The following is a 25326-nucleotide window of genomic DNA, read 5'->3' on the forward strand; positions in this document are numbered from 1 at the left end:
CCCTAGAGGTTGAATAGGGAATTGCATGTCCAAAATTAACATTCTATTTGTAATAGCTTTTTTGTTGAAGGCGATAGAGACATGAAACTAGAGTCATTCAATAGAGGAGGACATTGCACAACTTTCACAACCTTTCTTTTAACCCCTACTGGTTGAATAGGGAACTTTAGGTCCAAAATTATCTTTCTTTTTGTAAGAGCTTTTTTGTTGAGAGATAGAGGCACAAAACCAGTGTCATTCAATAGAGGAGGAGAGTGCTCAACTTTCACAACCTTTCATTTTACCACTAGTGGTTGAATAGGGAACTGCATGTCCAATACAATTTCTTTTTTTTTTTTTGTATTAGCTTTTTTGATGATTGAGATAGTCACAAAACAAGCATCATTCAATAGAGGACAGTACACAACTTTCACAACCTTTAATTTTTACTGGTTGAATAGGGAACTGCATGTCCAAAATTATCTTTCTTTTTGTAATAGCTTTTTTGTTGTAGGAGATAGAGGCACCAAACCAGGGCAATTCAATAGAGGCGGACAGTGCGCAAAGTTCACAACCTTTCATTTTACCCCGATGGATTGAATAGGGAACTGCATGTCCAAAATTAAACTTTTTTTGTAATAGCTTTTTTGTTGAAAGACATAGAGACACGAAACCAGCATCATTCAATACAGGCGGACAGTGTGCAATTTTCACAACCTTTCATTTTACCCCTAGTGGTTGAATAGGGAACTGCATGTCCAAAATTATCTTTTTGTAATAGCTTTTTTTGATGATTGAGACACACAAAACCAGCGTCATTCAATAGAGGACATTGCACAACTTTCACAACCTTTCATTTTTACTGGTTGAATAGGGAACTGCATGTCCAAAATTAACCTTTTTTTTGTAATAGCTTTTTTATTTAAGGACATAGAGACACGAAACCAGCATAATTCAATAGAGGAGGACAGTGCGCAACTTTGACAACCTTTTTTACCATCAACCATTTTACCCCTACTGGTTGAACAGAGAACTGCATGTCCAAAATTAACCTTTTTTTTTGTAATAGCAAAAAAAAATGTTTTTATTTATTTTTTTTTTACTTATTGTGGCATGACTTACAAAAATGCAAATAATCCCTTTAACAATCTGTTTAAAGCAGTGCTCTTAACTGCTTTTTTTTTCCCCCCAAACTTTGGCTAATCTAATAAAAGTCGTTTTCGACTATAGTTCTTCCACAGAGGTGCTCATTGTTGTAGCCTCTAAACAACATTTTGTTTTCTGATAAAGTTATAAAAACCTGTGCACCTCATAAGAGCTGCCAGCCAATCATAATGGATTTGTCAGAGTATGTAGAGACAGGACCCACGAGCAGATGTAAAGTTCACAATTCTTTAACGAACAGTCAGCACTAAGCACTGTGCTAGCTCGGTCGAGCTCAATACGGAAGCCACTGGGGCGAGGATATTGTGTTCATCAGTGTGTGCGCTGTGGAAGTCTGGAACAGTCCGTTGAAGCGTGGTGTGGTGCGAAGCAGAGCCCAGAACCAGTCTCCCGACACGCGGGCAGAAACCAAGGAATCCTCCTCGAGCGCAAGCACCAGGCAGCGGCGATCTGATGGGCAAACACCACTGGAGACAGAGCAACCAACAGGAGAACAACAAACATTAAGGTACAGCAAACACTAACAGAAACAGTTACAGAACAGTAAACACTGATCTGATATGACACACGGGGGTTTAAATAAGAAAAACACGAGGCAGGTGTCGCTCACAGCTGAATGTTGTAATGATCAGCGTTCCCATGGAAACAATCAGGGTTCCCATGGAAACGCTGATTCAGCATGCCAGCAACACCTGAGACACAGAAGGGCAAAACGTAAGCACACTTTGACAAAACAGACAAGGGGCGTGACATCACCGGAGGGCACATGGCGGCAAATCCCGCACAGCGATAACCCACTGCCAGACCTGTGCGCCACACAAAACACGAACATGAACACAAAACACAAGACAGACAGGGGACGATGATGTCAACCATGACATCACCGGAGAGTAACACAAAGGGGACACACAAAACACAGAGTCAGGCCAATACTGCCATGGTCCCGTCAGGTAGCAACTAAACCTGACAAGGTGACCAGACCATGACAGGATTTTCTGACAGCTCTTGCAATTTATGCTGCAATTTAAATCATGCTTGCTATGAATGGTCTGTGGCCATTTCATGCTGTCTGAGATTAACTCTTAGCATTGACCAAATTAAATTCACATTCAAACATTCTCGACTTAATTGTTTAGTGTTTTACAGTACATAAACTAAAATATAGAGAGTGCAAAATAATCAATCCCATATACATACCACGTTTTGAAATAATAATGACATGTATTACTATTAATATTCATTTTCAGATCATTTGAGCCATTTCTGAAACTCCAACACACCAAAGAATATGCATTTTCCTATTTCCTGCTTTGTAGTAAACACTACAAGAATAAATACCATTTTAATATATTTATTTATTAACATTCATTATACATTAAATTCTAATGTTATATTATGTTATTATATTAATTATACATTATCTGTCAACTACTAATATGAATAGTCTATTAGAGGAACACATGGCATGGTGGTTCTACAAAAAACATGTTGAATTTAGTGTTACCGTGTCAAAATTCAACATCATTAAGCTTGTTCTCTTCAAGTCAAGCATCTAGATAAAGGACTCGCATGCATGAATTGTCGGGCAAACAGAATTATATTTTGAATTTTATTTAATCACCTCTCAATTTCTCCTGCTCTTGTTTTTGGGTACAGCTCATTAAATTATGGATTGCGTCTCTTGAGTGCAGCTGCGCGATAGGGCGCAGAGGGAACATTACCTCCACCCAGATGTTTTTTTTGTTGTTGTTGCAACGCTGTCAATATGCTACATTTGTGGATTTTCCAAGATAGACACAAAGCTTATCGCTCACATGTGAATGGGTTCAAATTTCTAATCGCAAGTTTTTAATCGCAGATGTGAGCGCACTGCGCAGCTCTGGGCCTCCTTTCACAAAAGCATCGTAAGCCTAGATCGTAAAATACATCTTACAAGTCATCTCCCGTTTCCCAAAGCCATCTTAACTTAAGTAGAACTTGAAAATGCTCGTAGATATAGTGCTCTGGAGTAATGCTACAGAGCGAAGAGCATCTTAATAGACAAGTGCTGGGTTTCCAGATAACGTTGTAACTTTTAAAAAAGTTTTAACGATCATCTTAAATGATGTTGCTCGTTATTTTACAATAGAGTTACGCCTGTTTCCCAAACCAGCACGTAGATCGTTCGTTATGAAGTTGAACTTAAGTGCTTCGTTATGGGAGCTGTCCAGTCCAAATGTGCTGATCACTTTGGCCAGTATGTCCAGGTGTTTGTCTTCTCAAAATTAAAATAAGGTGGAAATACTGACAAACATGCAGTTGTTTGTAAGCTTGTTGAGGTGCCAGTGTTTTTTACCTTACTATTACAGAATTTAATTAAAGAAATTAGGCATCATTATGCATAATGCAATTTGTTACTGCCTTGTAAAAAGACTATAGGCAAGCCGATTTGAACCAGCCATTGGAGGAAGGAAGAGGAGGGAATCACTCATTGCACACTCTCGCTCTAATCTCCTCTGTTAATCATATTTTAATTATTTATTAAGGCATATTTATTTAATTTTTAAACTGCGTGGTCACATTACTCACACATGTCTTCTTAAATAATCTATTTAATAAGAACATGTCGTCTTTCTATTGCCATTACAATTAGGCTATGCTTATCAAAGAAAGCTGATATAAGGTTATACTGTATTACGTGTCATGTAAATTTAGACCTATCACATTGCATGCACAGACTGCGGAGACTGCTTATTGATTTCATAGCGATTTTCAACACTTTTTTAATCCTGTGAAATAGTTTACAATGGCTTTCCAATGATCAAAATATATTAATGCAATTTATTAAATGTCCCATTGTCTTTGATAAACTGTGAAAGATGCCAGAAAGATATGTTTAAGTTGTACTTAATGGACTTAAGGGCAGTTCAAGAGCGTTAATTTATGAACGTTTTTACGAACTACTTTGATAACGATGCTTTTGGGAAACGCGTTTTAGAGATTAAGTACTTCTTAAGTGCTACTAACATCCTACTTAGTGCGTCGGGAAACCCAGCCAAGGTTAATAATAATAATAAATGAAAGAGATATATAAACGGATGAATAGATAAAATAAAATCATAGAGAGCAGAAAATGTCTCCTCTTCCTTTCTGACACCCAAGGGCGCTCTCGCCCGCACTACGCGTTTTGCAGCACCACATTTCTGTCACCATTATCACCTAGGAGTAAAGAGCAGACCTCTCTTTGGCTATTGAAAATGTAACACTTTAATTCTGCTGAAATGAACGAAATGACTTGAATGAAGATTCGTTAATTTTGCTGAACGAGACTCAAAGATTCAAGTCAGTAAAATGATCCGATCTTCCTGTAGCAGGTCTTACCTCACTGACTACTGGACCAGACAATATTATCAGAAGACTACAAGGTATGCGAAAAGAGGCGGCAGTGGTGCTGAGTAATAGACAGAGGCAGAAGGTGGGTTAACCATAAATGTTTTCTTTACTTTGAATCTTTAGTGTTTTGTTTTCTTTCTTTTTTTTTTTTCACATTACCATAACAATAACAATGACCAGAGAAAACACAATAACTATATATATAAACATACCCTGGGTGCACCCTCTAAATCTTCCTTCATGTAGTAGTAATTACAATCGCAATCACTGTAAAAAGTGAACAGAAATGGAAGAAAACTCATTTAAATCAATGATGTATGTTACCCACACTGAATTCAGTTTTTAAGTTCAAAAATCCTTTTCAATAAGAAAATGGATCCGTCTTAACTCCTTTAGTTGTGTTCCTGAAATGTTTCAGTCCCATAAAGTAAAAGAATCAGTCTCTGTGAACGAACTCTCTTACTTGTCTGAAGAGAAATGATAAAGTGAGAAGAAGTGTCCTTTACTCTAGGTCCATTATACTTTCTGCATCAAGGTGGGTGGCTCGCCATCAATTAAAGGATTCCAGTTCAGAAGAATATCCACGCAAAAAAAAAAAAAAAACCCTGGCATGACCACAGACCAGAATATAGTTTCAATATAATGTAACAATAAATGATTTACTACAAGATATACAACACAGGAAACAAATAAAACACATACATGTATATCATTGGCATAACAAGTGATATGTTCAATTACCTGTCTATTCATGTCCTTTTCTCTCTCTTTTCTTTCTTTATAGGCCCGTACAACCAAAATGGCGTCAACAGCTGCGAACATGCAATACACCATGCGGTCCGGCCTAACCACCGTGTAATAAACAAACCATCCCATACAACATCACAATATTGCATCATTTTGTCTCTTACACAAACAACAAATAAAACACTAATAATCTGATGTTTTGTCATTCAATTTTAAGGATAGATATATCAGTGGTAAACTCACCGAGTCAGCACATAAGTTTTGGATTGCCCGATTAAAACCTGATGATCCAAGATCTTGAAGTGACAATCTGATTCATTCAATTTATATGTATTTTTAACAGTTTATGGGTTATATTTTTTTCATTTTAACACTCTCACACAAGAACGTGTTTCTCTGTCGCTCTGCGTCTGTCTTCTAACTACGTGACGCTATTTGTAAGCAAGAGAGGTGGAGCTAACAATGCATTGCTCCGATTGGTTGTTACTCATTTCTTAAATTTCAGATATACATATTTATTGATGTACGAAGAATTTACGGCATATGGATGGGCATAATATTCTAGTCAAGCAATCTTATAAACAATATGAACAATTATTTAACCAGGGTTACACTTTCCCCCCCTGAAATCATGCAAGCCCCTTTGCATGCTCTGCGTCGCTGATTAGTCACTACATTTGGTGAGGCATCAGGTAAATTGGAAAGGACACCTGGATTTTCAACACCATTGAGAGAACTGACAAAGGCAGCGCTTAACCCCTGGAACAAAGACAGAACAACATAAGACAAAGGGTTTCCATGCTGGAAGTCTTTCAGGTTCACATCTCTGCCTACTAGAATGTCTGAGCGGAATACTCAAATTCTGCTCTTCCTCAATTTTTGGCTGTTGCTCTCTCCCTTTGACAGGAGCATCCCGGATTTCAGCTACGTTTGTCACTTCATCTCTTCGAACAGTTAAGTTCTCTTCTGATTCGGTATGGTCTTTGTTGGGTATCTTACTTGTTTCAGGGACTCCTGGAGCATTGACAGGTGAGTTGTCCGCTGGAGTGCCAACAGGCAAGTACTCATCTGGAGCATCGACAGGTGAGTCGTCAACTGGATTTGCTTGCGCCGTATTATCATCTGAAAGTTTTGGATTAGCTGAGTCTGTATTCAAAGAAACATCCGAAGCTCCCTTTGATCTACAGATGTCATGAACTGTAAAGAACCGTACTGTTTCGATGACTGGAAGGGCATCATACTGACCATCAGGATATTCATCCTCTGGATCAGAGAAAGAGCTGTCATCATCAGATGGTTCAATACCAGGACTCCTCCGTGTTCTAGGTTTAGAAGTAGGTTTAGCCAAGGTCGGACTTGAAACTTCAGATGCTGGTAAGAATCCACAAGGAAGCAAAAGGTCCCTGTGAAGTGTACGAAGAGGACCATCCCTTGTTTCAGGACGAACTGTGTAAACAGGCAAGTCGCCAGCTCGTTTTACTACTACATACACCTCGGATTCCCACTTGTCTGCTAACTTGTGCTTACCACGCAGCCGAACATTTCTCACCAACACACGATCATTGGCTTCCAAGGAGGAGTTTGTCACAAGCTTGTCAAACCTGATTTTGTTCCTCTCGGCACTCTTTAATGCTCTATGGGAGGCAAGCGAATAGCTTTCTTCCAGATGAGACTTTAGATGTTTGACATATTCGGAATGGGATATCTGCAGAGTGTCCTGATATGGCAACCCAAAAGGCAAGGTCGACGGGCAGCCGAGGCTGGCGCCCGAAAATTAATTCATAGGGGGTGAATCCTGTGACTTCGTGCTTTGTACAGTTATAGGCATGAACTAATGGCTTGACAAAATCTCTCCACCGACTTTTGTCTTTCTCTTCTAATGTGCCAAGCATGTCCAGCAGAGACCTGTTGAAGCGTTCAACCGGATTCCCCCTTGGATGATAAGGCGTTGTTCGGATTTTCGGAATGCCTGTTATTTCACAAAGCTCTTTGATTGTGCGTGACTCGAAGTCGGGGCCCTGGTCACTATGAAGGCATTCAGGAAACCTATAATGCACAATGAAGTTCTCCCAAAGACACTTTGCTACTGTTCTTGCCTTTTGATTGGGTGTAGGGACTGCCACAGCATACATGGTGAAAAAATCTGTGATCACTAATATGTCTCTCGTGTTACTTCTGTCTGGTTCCAAGGAGAGAAAGTCCATGCAGACTAATTGCAATGGTCTGGTGGCTTGGATGTTGACCAAAGGTGCTGCTTTTTGAGGTGGGGACTTCCTTCGCACACAACGACCACATGTCCTGATCTTCTGTTCCACGTCAGCAGCCATTTTTGGCCAATAGAATCGGGCTCTGACCAGATCCAAGGTCCTCTCCATCCCCATGTGACCCATACTATCATGTAAACTGCTCATCACAGAGGATCTTAGTTTTTCCAGGAGCACTAGCGGGTAAGTAATGGAATCTTTATCTTTCCGTCTCCTGTAAAGTACTCCATCCTTTAACTCAAGGCGGTTCCACTCCTTTAAGAAGTACGGAAGACCAGGAAGTTCCTTCCTTACTGTTGGTGGGGGTTTTTCTCCCAACTCCAAGTGTGACATCACCTCTCGAAGAACTGGATCGGCTCTTTGTTTGTCACCAAGGTCTTTTGAAAGGTGAGACAGAACAGATGACCCATCAGAACTATCTTCTTGTTCATAACAGTCAGGTACAGAGTCAGAACAGAGCGAGAGGGAGCTTATAAGAGCAATGCCCAGCCCGAATTCAGCTGATTGCCTAACGATGTGCTTCTCACAGATAGCTTGGACGACTTCATCGGTGGCACTGACAGAATCCTCTGCTTTGGTAAGATGATGCTGTATGAACTGTTCAATCCTTTCACGTTCTTTTTGGCACATGGGGTTCTCTGAAAAAGGCTCTTGAGGTCGCCTTGAAAGGCTATCAGCATCAATGTTCAACTTGCCTGCCCTGTACTGCAACTTAAATGAAAAAGTGGAAAGGGCTGCAAGCCAACGATAACTAGTAGCATCCAATCTTGCAGTGGTAAGAACATGAGTGAGAGGGTTGCTATCAGTGACGACAGTGAATTGGCTGCCATAAAGATAATCACTAAACTTTTCAGTTACTGCCCATTTAAGGGCAAGAAACTCAAGTTTGTGAGCAGGATACCTAGACTCACTGTGTGACAGCCCTCTACTCGCAAATGCAATAGCACGCATCTGTCCACCTTGGTTCTGATACAATGCAGCTCCTAATCCCTTGGTGCTGGCATCTGTATGGAGGAAGTAGGGGAGTTTGGGGTCAGCAAAGCCCAAGACTGGTGCGGTAGTTAACTTTTCGATAACGGACTGAAAAGCTTCTTCACAAAGAGGAGTCCAAAGGGATCCTTAGGATGGTAGTATGGACCATTTTTGTCTGTCTTTTTACCACCTTTCCTTAATGGTGGATAATCTGAGGTAAGGTCATTGAGCGGCTTCACGACCCTTGAATAATCCTTAATAAACCGGCGATAGTAGCCAGAGAAGCCCAAAAATGATCTCAGTTCTTTAAGGTTCTTAGGACTCGGCCAGGTTTTTAAGGCTTGAATTTTTTCGGGGTCGGTCTCCACTCCCCGCTCTGACACAATATGTCCTAGATAGCGAACGGAGGTTTGACAGAATTTACATTTCTCCAGAGACAGTTTCAGTCCGTACTCTTTGAGGCGAGATAGAACGTTCAACAGACGTCTCTCATGCTCCTCTAGAGTGTCCGAGAATATTATCAGGTCATCCAAAAAGACCAGTACTTCTTTCAGATTAATGTCTCCCATACACTTCTCCATCAATCTTTGAAAAGTACTTGGTGCATTGGTCACACCTTGGGGCATACGATTGAATTCCCAAAACCCCAATGGGCAGACAAAGGCGGTTTTGGGTTTGTCTGACTCCTCAACTTCGATCTGGTAGTATCCAGATTTCAAATCAAGCACAGAAAACCATCTGGATCCTGTAAGAGCTGAGAAAGTCTCCTCAAGATTTGGTAGTGCATATGCATCCTTCACCGTCTGGAGGTTTAACTTTCTATAATCTATACACAGCCGCACATCTCCATTCTTCTCTCACACCACCACTATTGGTGAGGAGAAGGGTGACTGGGACTCTCGAATGACTCCACTGGCAAGGAGATCTCGCAGATGCTTACGGACGGCCTCAACATCTTGTGGGTGGATTGGCCGTGCACTGTGCTTAAAAGGAGTTTCATCATTCAACTGTATGCGATGTTTCACCTTTTGAGTGTGACCAAAGTCTAAGTCGTGCTGGCTGAAAACCTCTGGCATTTCTCTGAGTTTAGTGATACGGTCCTTCCACTCTTGAGGTAATTGGGACTCACCAAAATTTAGGGTGAAATCAAGTTCCTTCACAGGTAAAGGCTCATCATCTGAAGGGGAGTTTGGTGGAGGGAGCAAAGACTCCACCACATGGAGCTCTGCTACTGTACACCTTGGTGGGATAGCTATATTGCGTTCAGTTTCGTTTGTAAGCACCACTGGTAAATGGTAAGGTGGTTTTTTTGGAAGAGTAAGTAGGCATCGTTTAACAAACACCCCACCAGGCAAAGATGAGTTAGATGGATGCTCCACCACCACGCACTTGTCAACCCCAGGGGGCACTGCAACAGAACCTTCCACAACTACAGTCTGTCCTGCAGCCATGACCTCAGGTACTTTGCCTTTCAATCGTACATAGCCAAGAACACCACTTGTGTTTTGTCTCCACCTTGTCTCCAGTGTGCTCAGAACCACTCTGTAACCGAATGAAGATGGTTGGTAGGTTGGGGAATTTGATTTCAAACTCTGCTCATAGAGAACATCCAAGGTGTTTGTGCCTATTAAAACCATAGACTGATTGTGGGGTTTCACATTAGGGACTACTAATGCTATGGTAGGCACCTGAACACTCACACCCAGGAATTCCTTAGGAAAGGTAATGTCTACTTCTATGTACCCCTCATATGGAACTGAAAGACTATTGGCTCCTTCTACTTCCAAAATGTCATTGATGGATTTAATGGGGTATTCAGTGAGGTGCTGCTCATAAAATGACTTGGGGATGGTAGTAACTTGTGAACCGGTGTCCAGTAAGCAATGACACTGTTCACCAGCTATGCTGATCTCTGCAATACATCTAGCTCCAACTAAACCCTTTGGGAGGCTAGCATCTGACTTTCTAGAAAATTGACATTTGTTTGAGACACGTTTAGTAGTGGGACGGTCTGATTTCAATTCAGCCCCCATCTGTCCCACAACAAGGGCTGGCTTTAGTTTAAATCAGGGTTGGGGGTGGGGTTCTGAGAGTCCCACAGGAGCTGCTTCTCCCTTAGGAGTTTTCGCAGGGTTAGGTTCAGAAGTGCAGGAAGATGCAACATGGCCGTCCTCACCGCAGGTAAAACAGTACCATGGTCTTGGTCTGCTTATTGATTTTTTATTAACTGGAGTCACACTCTCGGTATCAGCAGTTCCCGTCCTCCTCTTGTCCTGTCTGTCTACTGCTTCTGGCAGTGGGGATTTCTTCTGGATCTTAGGTTTTGTCGTAAGATTGGCTAGCTGACTTTGGAGCTTAGCTATCTGTTTCTTTAGTTCCTGCGTCTCAGTGGCAAGTGAAGCCATGTTTGAAGCTTCTTTTTGCTCCAATTCAGCAGAGACCCACGTTCTTTGAGAATGCATCAGAGCTCTCTGCTTAGAAGACCCAAGATGTTGCTTCATACGATTGACCTTCGCTGTGTTTATCTTCTTCTGTACGTAACATTAACAGAAGGTGTGCAAGAGGAGGAGGACGGTTGCGCTTTTGCTCGAGCTGCAGTTCAGTGATCAAATCATTATCCCAGCAGCCCCTACAAAACTGCTTGAGAAGATGCCGGTCTGCCTCTTCTGGAGAAATGCCACCTCTCTTGATAGTCATTCTCAAGGCTGTCTGCAATCTATAAAGGTAAGCGGATGGTTTCTCACCAGCGTCTTGCAGAGTATTCATAAATCTTGCAAGAAGTTCATCGCCGTCCTCAACAACATCAAAAGCCGAATCCAGCAACTGAAGGTAAGCTGAGGATGGAGCTTCAGGGCTTAGATGCTTTATAATATCTGCTGCGGGTGGCAAAAGACTGTCCACTATCTTCCTGGACACATGAAAATCAGATAAGCCAGGGTCCTTCAATATAAGCTCAATACTGGAGCGCCAAGTATCATAATCAACTTCATTTCCAGGTCTAGGACATTTACCGGAGAACACCCTGAGCCGTGATTGTACAGACCCTTGAACAGCCACTTCACCACTCCTCACAACATGTTCAACGATAAGTTTCTGGACTTCAGGTGGATTGAACACCTGCTGAGAAGTATAGAGAGGTGGAGCATTTGATTTGATAGGCGTGTGCTGTGACAGTAGTTCATCTACCTGACTTGGCTTAGCAAATGTCATGCTACAGCTCTCGCTAGGAAGCACTTGGGATGGCTGTTCACTTGGGTTTCCATCTCCAGGTTCAAGATCAGTGGACATTGGTGTGAGTTCTGCACTCATCTGTGACAACATCCGACTCAATACTGCTTCAAAGTTTGTTCCACTCACTTTAGCCATTTCTTTTAATCCTTCCAGGTAGGATTTAGTGACGCTACTTCCCAATTGTTGTGTAAAGACGCTAGACAACGCCCTCACGTGGTAAGTGATACCTGGATCGCTGGACAGTTGGTGGGTATAAGGCAGCTGGGGTTCTAGAGATTGTAAGGCTTGACCACTGTTATATTCAATTATTGTGTTCTGATAAAACTGACTTTTTGTCACTAATGGTGAGGGTTCTGGCAAAAGAGCCATACCTTTTTAGGGTGTCAATTAATTCATCGTCATGCTCTCTGTTAGTCAAGCCACTCACGATCACAGAGTTTGGGATTTTAATGCCCTCTGCCTCAACGATATCCATTGTTGTGTTTTAAGAGTCAAAGAAATAAACTCACTTGCACAGTAGTTAATTCTCAGCAACAGCGCCACCTCCTGGCTGGCTCGCCACAATTGTAGCAGGTCTTACCTCACTGACTACTGGACCAGACAATATTATCAGAAGACTACAAGGTATGCGAAAAGAGGCGGCAGTGGTGCTGAGTAATAGACAGAGGCAGAAGGTGGGTTAACCATAAATGTTTTCTTTACTTTGAATCTTTAGTGTTTTGTTTTCTCTCTTTTTTTTCACATTACCATAACAACAACAATGACCAGAGAAAACACAATAACTATATATATAAACATACCCTGGGTGCACCCTCTAAATCTTCCTTCATGTAGTAGTAATTACAATCGCAATCACTGTAAAAAGTGAACAGAAATGGAAGAAAACTCATTTAAATCAATGATGTATGTTACCCACACTGAATTCAGTTTTTAAGTTCAAAAATCCTTTTCAATAAGAAAATGGATCCGTCTTAACTCCTTTAGTTGTGTTCCTGAAATGTTTCAGTCCCATAAAGTAAAAGAATCAGTCTCTGTGAACGAACTCTCTTACTTGTCTGAAGAGAAATGATAAAGTGAGAAGAAGTGTCCTTTACTCTAGGTCCGTTATACTTTCTGCATCAAGGTGGGTGGCTCGCCATCAATTAAAGGAATCCAGTTCAGAAGAATATCCACGCAAAAAAAAAAAAAAAACCCTGGCATGACCACAGACCAGAATATAGTTTCAATATAATGTAACAATAAATGATTTACTACAAGATATACAACACAGGGAACAAATAAAGCACATACATGTATATCATTGGCATAACAAGTGATATGTTCAATTACCTGTCTATTCATGTCCTTTTCTCTCTCTTTTCTTTCTTTATAGGCCCGTACAACCAAAATGGCGTCAACAGCTGCGAACATGCAATACACCATGCGGTCAGGCCTAACCACCGTGTAATAAACAAACCATCCCATACAACATCACAATATTGCATCATTTTGTCTCTTACACAAACAACAAATAAAACACTAATAATCTGATGTTTTGTCATTCAATTTTAAGGATAGATATATCAGTGGTAAACTCACCGAGTCAGCACATAAGTTTTGGATTGCCCGATCAAAACCTGATTGTCCAAGATCTTGAAGTGACAATCTGATTCATTCAATTTATATGTATTTTGAACAGTTTATGGGTTATATTTTTTTCATTTTAACACTCTCACACAAGAACGTGTTTCTCTGTCGCTCTGCGTCTGTCTTCTAACTGCATGACGCTATTCGTAAGCAAGAGAGGCGGAGCTAACAATGCATTGCTCCGATTGGTTGTTACTCATTTCTTAAACAAATTTCAGATATACATATTTATTGATGTACGAAGAATTTACGACATATGGATGGGCATAATATTCTAGTCAAGCAATCTTATAAACAATATGAACAATTATTTAACCAGGGTTACATTCCCATCACTAAAAGGCATGCATACACTCTTAAAAACTGCTGTTAATTTACTTCAAAATATCAACAGTATAATCCTGTTATTTTTAAATGCAGTACATTACTGTTAATTTTGGTTGGTTAAATGACTTACGGTATAAATATTACGGTATTTTACAGTATTGATTGCTCAAAGGAAAGAAAACAGTACTTTACAGTATTTTTTGCATTGCATTTTGGGAACACAAGACTACACTGAGCCCACACGTGTTTAAGGGGTGATTTTTTCACCCATCTTCATCTTCTGAATTAATAGGTGAGTATCCTTTTGCTTTGCTTTTTAGCATAGCCATAAAACATTACATTTATGTTCAACTCATATTGTGCTGTGATAATGATTTTGGTAGCCTACCTGCCATCAGATCCCAATATCAACTAAATAAGCTGTTTGTAACATTATATTTCTGTCTTTAAGCCTAAGATCTTTGTTTCTTTTACTAAAATTGTTTTCTTTAAGTGATTTGTTGTCAGATTGAATAATGCACTGGATTTGGGTTAATTTGTTAATTTGCATGTCAGATTTGAGATTGGAGTGCAAAACAGTGCAGAAACACCTCACTCAAGTGGTCAGTGTGGTCAGATAAGGTTAGCAACTTTAACGTTCAGATCTGGGCTGCAAATCGCAAAAGCATTGTAAGCTTAAATAGGTTGTAGAAACCATTGGTGACAATACTTTCTACAATCTACTTACGACGAAGTCGAAGTATACAATGCTTTTGGGAAACGCAGCTGTACAGCTGATAATGTTAAGTTTTATGCAGGGATGCATGATATTCCTTCTCTTTTAATCTGAAAACATTGGTGATACTGGAATTGTATCTAACTATTTAAATACTTGTTTCAGTGGGAAACCAACTGTAACTGTGACACCGAGTGCAGCTGGATTTCTGAAACGGATCTTCCATATTACAGGGTGAGATTCATAAAAACGTAACTTCTTTTTATTCTGCGAAGTGCAGCCTTCAAACAACGTTGCAAATTTTATTTAAATAATGTTCCATTGTTGTCTCTGTAGCGTGCTGAAATGACAGGCATCTTGTTTGCTAATATTAACTTGCTAGTTTAGCTAACTAAACAATTACAGTAATTTACCAAAACCTGCAACGTTCGTCAAAACGTTAATTTCTGTGCCCTTGTGCTTGAAAATTTGGGTACGCTTTTTCTAATTTGTACATATCTCTGTTCGCAGGGGAAATCTTTGCTGTAAGAGTGTTATGATTGTTTTGTTTCTTTAATGTTGGCTGTATTTTGGATTGTGTCGGTCCAAGTTAGTGATAGAATATTCAGACAGGATAATTCATATTAACAGTTTAACTGTTGCTGATTTGTATTCTAATGTTATTTTGCTCAGCACAGAATGCTAATGGACATTTGAGCAGGTGGAGATTTTTTTTGTTGAGATTGAGTTTTCTTTCATACCCCAAGGACTGCCCAGACTGACTTGTCAACATGTTTCCATGTCAGATCTGTGGACATCAATGTAGTACTACAGTGGCCTATGTGAAACACATGAGACTTCACAGCAATACTTCTAACTTGGTTCTTCAGTGTTGTGTCCAGGACTGCAATAGGACCTTCCAAAAATTTGCAGCTTTGAAATCACATCTTTTCAGACATCACAAGGAGCGTGTGATAGAGCCTAGATCACATCTGTGCCCAGAAGACCTAGCATGCCATGTTGACTTGTGTAGTGCCAAATGTGATACACTTACTCAGTTTTATTCACATCTTAAAGTGCACATTAAAGAGGGACGAACAGTGGCATGCCCCTTAAAGCAATGTGATAAATCATTTGCAGTAATATCTACATTTACCTCTCACCTATCCAGAAAACATAAAAATTCAACAGAGGTAAACCTAACTGAATCCATTGTTGCTGCAGCACTTGTGACTAAAGCTGGAAGCTCTCAAAATAATGACAAAGATATGATATCAGATGAAAATATTGATGTAGTTGGAAATAGCGAGCATTTGGAGGTTACTCCAGAAAATATTGATGAGACCTTATTTTGGAAGAATCTTGCACTATTTTATCTGAAATTACAGGCAAAGTTCCTGCTTCCAGCCTCCATCATTCAGACTATCATTGAAGATATGCAGTCAATTTACGATGTCAACCAGTCACACTTACTTTACAAACTAAACAAGAAGTTGGCTTCACTTGGGGTTCCAGAGGCTTCCATTAATGATCTAATTGACAATCTGAAGGCAGATGATCTCTTCAGAGCATGCAATAGTCACATTCTAAAAACAGACCAGCGCAGGAAAACAGTGTTCAAGAACAGCTTTAATTATGTTGAACCTATGCCCATATGTCTAGGACAGAATGAAGCTGGTTAGGAATGCTTTTCTCAGTATGTCCCTATAAAAAAGACGATTGAGGCCCTTTTTCATTGTGAGTCTGTGAGGAAACAGAACAGTGAAGTACACAGCCGTATCCAGTTAAAGGATATTTTTGAAGATTTGTGGGATGGTGAAAACATCACAGAAAACTTGGCCCAGACAGAGAGGTCCTCTTTAGGCTTGATACTATATCAAGATTCATTTGAATTTGTAAACCCACTGGGGTCAGGAAAGAAAAAGCATAAAATACTGGCTATGTATCTCACACTTGCAGACCTATTGCCACACAACCGGTCAAGTATTGACCAGATGCAAATAGTTCTTCTTTGTAGAGAGCAAGATTTCAAGTATTTTGGTCAGGAATTGGTCATGGGATGCTTGGTGAAAGACCTTAAAGACCTTGAGACCAATGGCATAGTGTTACCTGATGGACAGGTATGCAAAGGAATCTTACGAGCCATTGCAGGAGACAACCTGGGTTCACACAACATTGGAGGTTTTCTTGAAAATTTCAGTGGCAGTAAGTACTTCTGTCGATACTGTGAAATCAGTAAAGATGCCTTTCAGGCAGATCCTCTGTCCAGAGCCAACACTCACACACCAGAGTCATACAAGGAGCATGTTCAGAACCTTGAGGAAAATTCAGTTCATAGTGGAGGTATCAAATTTGACTCCTTGTTCAACAGCCTGTCTTTCTTTCATGTATGTCAGCCTGGGTTGCCTCCTTGTCTTGGGCATGATTTGTTTGAAGGCGTTGTTGCCTCTGATCTTGCTTTGTGTATCAACTATCTTGTCACAGATGACAAACAGTTTACTTACATAGAATTGAATCGAAGAATCAATCAGTTCAGATATCTAGGTAACGATGCAAATGACAAACCTTGCGAGGTGAGCCCAGGAAGTGATAGACTGGGTGGCCATGCTGTGCAGAACTGGTGTTTACTGAGACTGTTACCAGTGTTGATTGGAGAGCAGATTACATCTCCTGCTGAAAATGAGATATGGCAATTGGTTTTACAACTAAGAGAAATTGTAGCGTTGATTTGTGCACCAGCCATTTCTGCTGGCCAGATAGGGTATTTAGGAGTCCTTATTGATGAATACTTGCATTACAGAAAACAAGCATTTCCCCATCATCGGCTTAAACCTAAGCATCATTACATGAGCCATTATCCGGAGCTCATCATTCAGTTTGGGCCACTTATTCATTTGTGGACTTTGAGATTTGAAAGTAAGCACACATACTTCAAGCAGTGTGCAAGAAAACTGCATAACTTTAAAAATGTGTGCTCAAGCCTTGCAGAGAGACACCAGCTTCTGCAATCATATCTTAGTGCTGGCAATCTCTTCCCACCAGCAATTGTAGTAGAAAAGGCAACAGAGTTTTTTTCAAGTGACTACAATGATGGCATCAGGGAATCAGTTGCAAATTATGATTTTGCTCCTGCAAATACTTTGATTGCTCATGAAGCAACTGTAAAAGGAACAAAATACAAAAAATACATGTTTGTTGTTATCAGTAAGGATGAGGATGGACTTGAAGTTGGTAAGATTATTATGATACCCACAAAAATTCAGCAGTGTATTTCATCACTGAGAAGTATAGGGCTTTGTGTCTGCATGATGTCGGTGCTCATTGCATCACGCCAATCAAGAGCTGTTATTACTGTGTTAATCAGGAGGACCTACTTGATTATTATCCTCTACCTCAGTATGCAATTTGTGACATGGCATTAATAGTTCTACACCATTCTTTTCCTTTGTTGTAGTGCAATGACCACTGTAGATGAAGACCTAAGGGGCATCCTCCTCAGAGCTTTGCCTACCATTTCTGAAGGCACTCAACAGGCATTGATAGATAAGCTATTAAGCTGCGGACTGGAATCTACACAAGACCTGAAATATGTAACTCAAGAAGATACTGCTTACCTACTGCCGGCCATTCAATTACGAAAGCTCATGGAAGCATTTAAAAATGGTAATGTTTATGGTAAAGCATTTAATGGTAATTGTTACAACATCTGTGTTGCAATATACAGTGAATTCTTAAATAGTAGCTCTGGCTGGCCTTTTTTTTAAAGCTTCTTCTACAGTATAGGAGACTTTATTTCTAACTTAATGATTTAGAAGTATATTTGATCATTTCCAACACTTCCTCCATATTTACCTGTTGTCTTGTAATCTATTTACACAGCTCTAAATCCATAACTACAACAACATAGTAATGTCATACCCAACACTCTGAAAACATTTTCCCTCTTCAAAAGTTATACATATATCTATTGTTATAATAATATAATATAAACAAATTATAACTGCTATATTTCCCCACATTTCCTATTTCAGAGACAGAGGTGGTCACTTTGGACTTGCAAATGATACCTTCCCCTACCCCAGCAGTCAGCAGTCCTTCAGCACTTCCTTGCTCCAGTCCATCAAGTGGACTCTCACTCTCAAATCCAGAATCTAGCAGCTCAGAAGACTGTGCGCCATCCTCAATTATCAGAAAAACATGGCCAGAGACATTTCAGGTGCCATGGAACCTCATGCCTGTGGAAATTCGTTCAGCAGTTGCTAATGTCAAGAGACCTTCACCTGCAGCACGGCGACAGATGGTCAGAGTTTTGGCAGATGAGATAAGGAGACATGAGCTAAACCCAACACGCACACAATGTGTCACTGTCTGCCGAAACATCATCCACTAGTACCCTCAGAGTTTTGCTGATCTGCGTGACAATGGTCAGCTACTGGGAGATGGCTATACCTCACTCTTAATTCAAATGAAAAACCGAATTGAAAATCTGAACCGCGCCAGCAGCTTTCGCCAACACCGTTCATCTGGTGATGGACTAAAGAGAGGGCCTACTGATACATATGGGTGCACCAGATTCCAGCCCGACCTCCCACCAGAGGAGACAGATGAATCAGTAGAGCAGAAACGTCAACGGATGGAGGATATATATCACAGAGATGGTATAAATGGGTCTGAAAGAGCTAAAGTAAAGCAGCTCGTGGAATCAACCTTCTGCTTGCAACGTCGGCAAATAAATGCATTACCAGCACCAGCCATTACAGATTTAAGAGAGCAATGGCCATACCTTTTCACACAGAAAGGGCTTTATGCTCATTTTGAACTTCTTACTGATATTAAAGTGCTGCGTGCACTTGAGATTGCCATTGAGGAGTGTGGAAGAGCCATCGTGGAGTTCTTCAGCAACAAACCCACCAATGCAGATGCCAGGGCAGTCCTTTCACTGGGTCCAAACCTCGAGCTGTCCTTGTGTGTTATCCAAGTTCTGATGGCTCACTTCTCTGAGAGCCTGGAAGGGCTGATCCTTCTTGCAAATGTAAGTAACTTTTTCTGTTTATTTTCTATCATGCTATGATTGTCCTGACAAGCAAAATAGACCTGCTCTTACTTAATTTGAAAAGTGACATACAGAGAACTCTTTTGTTATTTTGTCCTCATGTCCTCATTGAAACTATGTCCAAGGCATCTGCCATGACAGCTGATGTAGAAAGGACACTCGCACTACCTGCAACTCCTCGACTGATACTCCTTGGTATGTATAGAAGTATATATTTTTTCTTTTTATGATTACATAAGCCACCAGGGTGTTTTTCTGCATTTCAGCAAAAGTGTTTTCTGCTTCTTCACAATACTTGACAATATTGGGGAAATAAATTACATGAGTTAGATACTTAAAAAGTGTAGCAACATTTTCACAATACACACTATACTGTATACACATTTTGACATCAATATCTGTCCCGACCAGTCCATGATCAACATGATAAAATGCATTTCTTCTGTTAAAAGAACAGGGCTCATCTGTGAATGGGTAAAATATTTCAGTTTCCCTTGCGTTTATTTGCAATGTGACAATGGCAAATTAATAATTTTTTTATGTCAATGCTGATATGGGATTTCTTTGTAAAGTTTCAGGTGAAACACCAGGAAGCTGTATTCACCACTGGATGATGAGCCTTGAGTTTGTGAAGGCATCCAGCCAACTTTTCTGTCTGGGCTTGCTGCTGTCTTTTCTACTTACTACACCTTCAATCTTCAGTACCAAGATGATGCTGCATGCACACTGGAATTCATTCAAAGGTTAGATGCTTACATCCTTCAGCTGTTACTATGTGATGTGGGCATTTTGAGGACCATGTGTTGCTCCCGTTTCATTTCACTAGTCATGTACAACTGCCTAAAAAGATCTGATTGCTGGAGCTTGTTAAAGAAATTGTTCACCCCAAAATGAAAATTCTCTCAGCATTTACTCACCTTGATACCATCCCAACTATATATGACTTTTTTTTTTTCTTCAGCAGAACACAAATTAAGATTTTTAGAAGAAATCCAAGCTCTGAGGAGCATACAGTGCAAGTGAATGGGTGCCAAAATTATGAAGTTCAAAAAATACAGAAAAGCAATTCAAACGACTCCAATGATTTATTAAATGTCTTCTGAAGCAATCTCATCAGTTTTGGGTGAGGACATACCAAAATGTAACTCCATTTTTATTATAAATCTTGACATCAGCAGTCTCCTTGGCGATCATGATTTCAAGCTTGATTAAACTTCCTAGTGCTTGATGCATGGGTAGAACCACTAGATGACACAAAGAAGTGTAATCAAGCTTGAAATCGATCATGCCTGTAAACTGCAATGGCAAGATGTACATTGAAAAAGGAGCTACATTTTGGTCTGTTCTCAACTAAAACCGATGGTATCACTTCAGAAGACATTTATTAAACCACTGGAGTCATTTGGATTACTTTCCTGCTGCTTTTGTGTGTTATTTTAACTTCATAGTTTTAGCACCCATTTCCTTGCATTGTAAGCACATCAGAGCCCTGATTCCTTCTAAAAATCTTCGTTTGTGTTCTGATGATGATGGAAAATCATACACATCTGGCATGGCATTAAGGTGAGTAAATGATGATTGAATTTTTATATTTGGGTGATCTATTCCTTTAAGAAAGCTCTCCTGACACTAATTATGAATACACACATTTGTTTTTCAGGCGTTTCATCGGGATAAATCCTGAGAGAGGCACCAAGGCTGGACGAGGCAAAGTCGCCCAGAAAAAGATGACATCAGTCAACCCTCGTGTCTCCAGTCTACTAAAGAAACTAATGGACTTTGAGTGGGACTTTATATAAGTCAGTGAACCCAGTCATTCACACACACACACACACACACACACACACACACACTCGCTCAACTCACTCAAACTCACACAACACTCACATACGAACACTATCTCACACACACACACTCTCTCTCACACACACACACACACACACACACACACTCAGTACACACAAACACTCACACACACACACACACACACTCAGTACACACAAACTCACACAAACACTCTCACACACACACACACACACACACAAACACTCTCTCACACACACACACTCAATACACACACACACTCTCTCTCACACACACAAACACTCACACACACACAAACACTCAACACACACTCTCAATACACACAAACTCACACAAACACTCACATACACACAAACACTTTCTCAGACACTCACACACACTCAACACACACAAACTCACATAAACACTTTCTCAGACACTCACACACACACACAAACTCACACAAACACTTTCTCAGACACTCACACACACTGTTTTAGTCATTCATTCAGCCACTTTCTCAGTTATTTACCGAGTGTTTGTGTCCAGAGTTCAGTGTTTGGACAGACAGAGATTTGTTATTATTTGATATAATATGTATTTATTATTTATATGGCTGAAATGTAAGTTTATTTACCCAAATCAGCTTTGGGCTTTGTTTTACCAATTGCTTATAATTTTGTATAGATGTTTTGCAAGAATGGGGTTTTGAAAAGACACTTTGAAGCTGTATTATTTGTCTTAAAAATGTAAGTCACTATTTCAAAGGCTACATTTATACACTATTAAAACATGGTATTTTTTATTGCAAGACTAAGGAATAATTTATCAAATCACAAGGTTTAGAAAAAAAGTAAACACATTGTAGTCCTTTTTGCTAGCAGTCCATTACTCAATAGCTTATATAGTAGCATGTAGTGTATTTTTACTGTAGTTTACAGTAAAATCCTGCAAATATACCTCTTGTGAAAAAGTGTAAATAAACTAATTAACTGCTAATCCTTTTGTCAGTATTTTACTGTAAAGGTAGTAAAATAACAGCTTTATGCAAAAACAGTAGCAAACTGTAAATTTCAGCTACAGCAAGATACTGTTAATTTTACAGTAACTTGCTGGCAAACCTGCTGCCAGTTCTTTACTGTTTTTTTATGGGAAAATTTTTAACAGTGTACCTTTCCAAAATCTATTGGTCTTAGCTCTTAAGAGCGTTCTCTACATGCAAAGTTGTGAGCGTTCTTTCCTTTTTATCGTGCGTTTCCCAAACCTGCACTTAACACGAAGGCGCAACACACTTTTAAGTGCTTCTTAAGAGTTGCTGCCATTGTAAAGTGCTGAAATCTGACCATATAGTGTTGCTCATTCAAAGATTTGTGCATAGCTTTATAAACACTTGTAATTTAGCTCGCTGAGAAATGTTCAAATTTATTTTCTTCATAAACAAATTAATTAACTACATAATTAAATACATAGTTTTGTAGTTATTTTTGTGCTGGAGGCTACAATCTACTGTTTATACAAAATCACTACTTTGTTCATCAAATGTGCATTTGCAATTTTTCATTTATCATCTATGGGTTGACCATTGGGGTGCAAGCTTCTAAGGTCTGTGAAGACTATATAAAAAATTATAAAGAGGTAAATGTGTTGGCGGGCCTATTTCATGTGCACAATAGGGTGGGGGAAGCACTAACATAGGGTAAATGTACAAACATAAACTGATTAAGCGTAGATCTGCGCTTTGCGCACAAACTGATCATCAGTGCACAACAATGTGCATGTGACAGCGCTCTTCGGTGTCAGAGAGGAAGATGAGAGTTTGTAAAGAGAAGGAATGTGGGAAGATGCACCAAGATAGAAAATTTCCCCGTAGATACAGTATAACATAGACATAATTTCTTCTGAATTTAATACTATATCATGCGGCCACTTTGTACCAACTCATGCACAAAAGTAGGCCTATTGTTTATTGTTTTAGTCCTAATTAATTTTTCATTCATTCATTTATTATTTTTATTGTAATATATTATTTTATTTAATTTTCTTGTTTTCTGCTCATTTCTGTTCAAATTGAAAAACAAACTATCAAAAAGTACACGGCTGTTCTCTCTACCTGTAGCTTTGGTCTTCATCAGTCAAAACCTAATTGCATTGCACCGCTTACTGGTGAGAATGAAAAGCACCAGGTTGAGATTGTGCATGGGTACTCTGCTGCTTTTCCTGTAGTTCCCGGCTGTGGAAGGTTGAATTTCCAACCGAATTTGAACCGCTGAATTTGAGGAAACGAATTTTAAGCGAAATAGAATGGGCTGAATTTTACCTGTCGAAAAATCTAGATGTTATTTTCAAATGAACTGAATATTTTGGAAACGAACTTTGGAAGGTGAATATTTATTTTTACATTTTTAATAATGAAATTAGTTGTGAAATGTTTCCAAATAAATAATTTGTGGAGGTGAGGGCATGGTCGAGCGCCTGTCTGGGGAGAGAGAAAGCGGTAAGGACATTTATTTGTTAATAAAACTGATTCACGTGAACTGTGGAAACTGGTTCTCATTTCCTCCTTTATCTACCCAACCCGAACCTTTGTTACAATAGTCAATGCTTAAAAATACTGTTAAATTTGTTAAAATGTTAAATTTCAGCCTCCCAAAATGCAAGCACTGTAAATTCAATGCATTTAAATGCAAACACTAATAATACAATGCATTTATTTTTTCGATTAGAGCAATTCACCATGCTTTTATGCTTCAAAGACTTTAGTCATGAATTTAGCTCCATATAGGGGTAAATGAAAGGTTGTGAAAGTTGCACACTGTCCTCCTCTATTGAATGACTCTGGTTTTGTGTCTCTATCTCCTTCAACAAAAAACTAATACAAAAAGAAGGTTAATTTTGGACATGCAGTTCCCTCTGTGTCCCTCAACAAAAAAATATTCCAAAAAGAAGGTTCATTTTGGACATGCAGTTCCCTATTCAACTACTACGGGTAAAATGAAAGGTTGTGAAATTTGCACAATGTCCTCCTCTATTTCATGTTTTTGTGAGTCGTGAGCACAGGCAGTGACAGGGAAATGGCCTCCGTGGCCCTGAACGCTGGCAGTGACGGGAACGACCTCTGTGGCCTTGGGCACTGGCAGTGACAGTGGAACGACTTCCGTGGCCATGTGCACTAGCAGTGACAAGGGAACGACCTCCATGGCCGTGAGCGCTGGCAGCGACTGGGGAACTACCTCCGTGTCCGTGAGAATTGGCAGCGACTGGGGAGCAGGAGCCCTTCTCCACCACCTCCTCTTCCGGACGGCCATGAGCACTGCTGTGGGAATGGCATCCGTGGTTGAGGATGCTGGCACTGGGACGGACGAGGCTTCAGGCGCCGGCTCTGGGATGGACGAGGCTTCAGGCGCCGGCTCTGGGATGGACGAGGCTTCAGGCGCCGGCTCTGGGATGGACGAGGCTTCAGGCGCCGGCTCTGGGATGGACGAGGCTTCAGGCGCCGGCTCTGGGATGGACGAGGCTTCAGGCGCCGGCTCTGGGATGGACGAGGCTTCAGGCGCCGGCTCTGGGACGGACGAGGCTTCAGGCGCCGGCTCTGGGAAGAATAAGGCTTCAGGAACTGGCTCGTTGACCGTGGCATCGTGGGCGCTGGCTCGTTGACTGTGGCAGGCGTGGGCACTGCCTCATTGACCGTGGCAGGCGTGGGCGCTGGCTTGTTGACCGTGGCATGCTTGGGCACTGGCTCGTTGATTGTGGCAGCCGTGGGTGCTGGCTCGTTGATCGTGGTAAGTGTGGACACTGGCAGCGGCATGGGATTACTGCCATACCCTACAGTGTAAGGGGAGAAATGTGAGTCTCAAAGCATAGTCAATTAACTCAATCAAGGAAAGGTCACAGACAGGATTTCACTGGCTTGTTGAGTCCAAAACGATAGTAGTCCTTGAGCGCTATATCTCCCCAATTGAGAACCTGGGCGAGACTGCAGAACTGCTCTGTATATTGCTCGATGGTCTCCTCTCTTTGTTTGAGATCATACATTTGCAAAACCGCTAGATCCATAGCATTGGTCAGTTGTTCTGTAACGTTTGCAGGAACGAGGC

The 25326-nt window shown here is 40.5% G+C and overlaps 1 protein-coding gene and 1 long non-coding RNA gene across 4 annotated transcripts; both read left to right on the forward strand.

Annotated features, from left to right (window-relative positions):
* Positions 1–1518: 1518 nt before the first annotated feature.
* LOC127425159 (uncharacterized) lies at positions 1519–13265 on the forward strand. Its single transcript, XR_007894569.1, has 3 exons — positions 1519–1651; positions 4494–4597; positions 13102–13265. It is a non-coding gene; the product is annotated as an uncharacterized LOC127425159 (long non-coding RNA).
* A 900-nt stretch (positions 13266–14165) lies between these two features.
* LOC127425148 (uncharacterized) lies at positions 14166–21390 on the forward strand. 3 transcript variants are annotated; one of them, XM_051670844.1, is made up of 7 exons: positions 14166–14303; positions 14563–14631; positions 17831–18039; positions 18408–19408; positions 19555–19624; positions 20002–20172; positions 21090–21390. In XM_051670844.1, exons 4-7 carry the CDS (start codon positions 18842–18844, stop codon positions 21104–21106), a joined length of 825 nt encoding a protein of 274 aa, XP_051526804.1. In that variant the 5' UTR covers positions 14166–14303; positions 14563–14631; positions 17831–18039; positions 18408–18841; the 3' UTR covers positions 21107–21390. The 3 variants fall into 3 exon arrangements, with proteins under 3 accessions (XP_051526804.1, XP_051526803.1, XP_051526805.1); XM_051670843.1 differs by lacking the exons at positions 14166–14303; positions 14563–14631 and adding an exon at positions 16345–16581; XM_051670845.1 differs by lacking the exons at positions 14166–14303; positions 14563–14631 and adding an exon at positions 16345–16496.
* The last annotated feature ends 3936 nt before the right edge of the window (positions 21391–25326 follow it).

This window comes from Myxocyprinus asiaticus, chromosome 34 (assembly GCF_019703515.2).
Source record: "Myxocyprinus asiaticus isolate MX2 ecotype Aquarium Trade chromosome 34, UBuf_Myxa_2, whole genome shotgun sequence".
NCBI classification, from domain to species: domain Eukaryota; kingdom Metazoa; phylum Chordata; class Actinopteri; order Cypriniformes; family Catostomidae; genus Myxocyprinus; species Myxocyprinus asiaticus.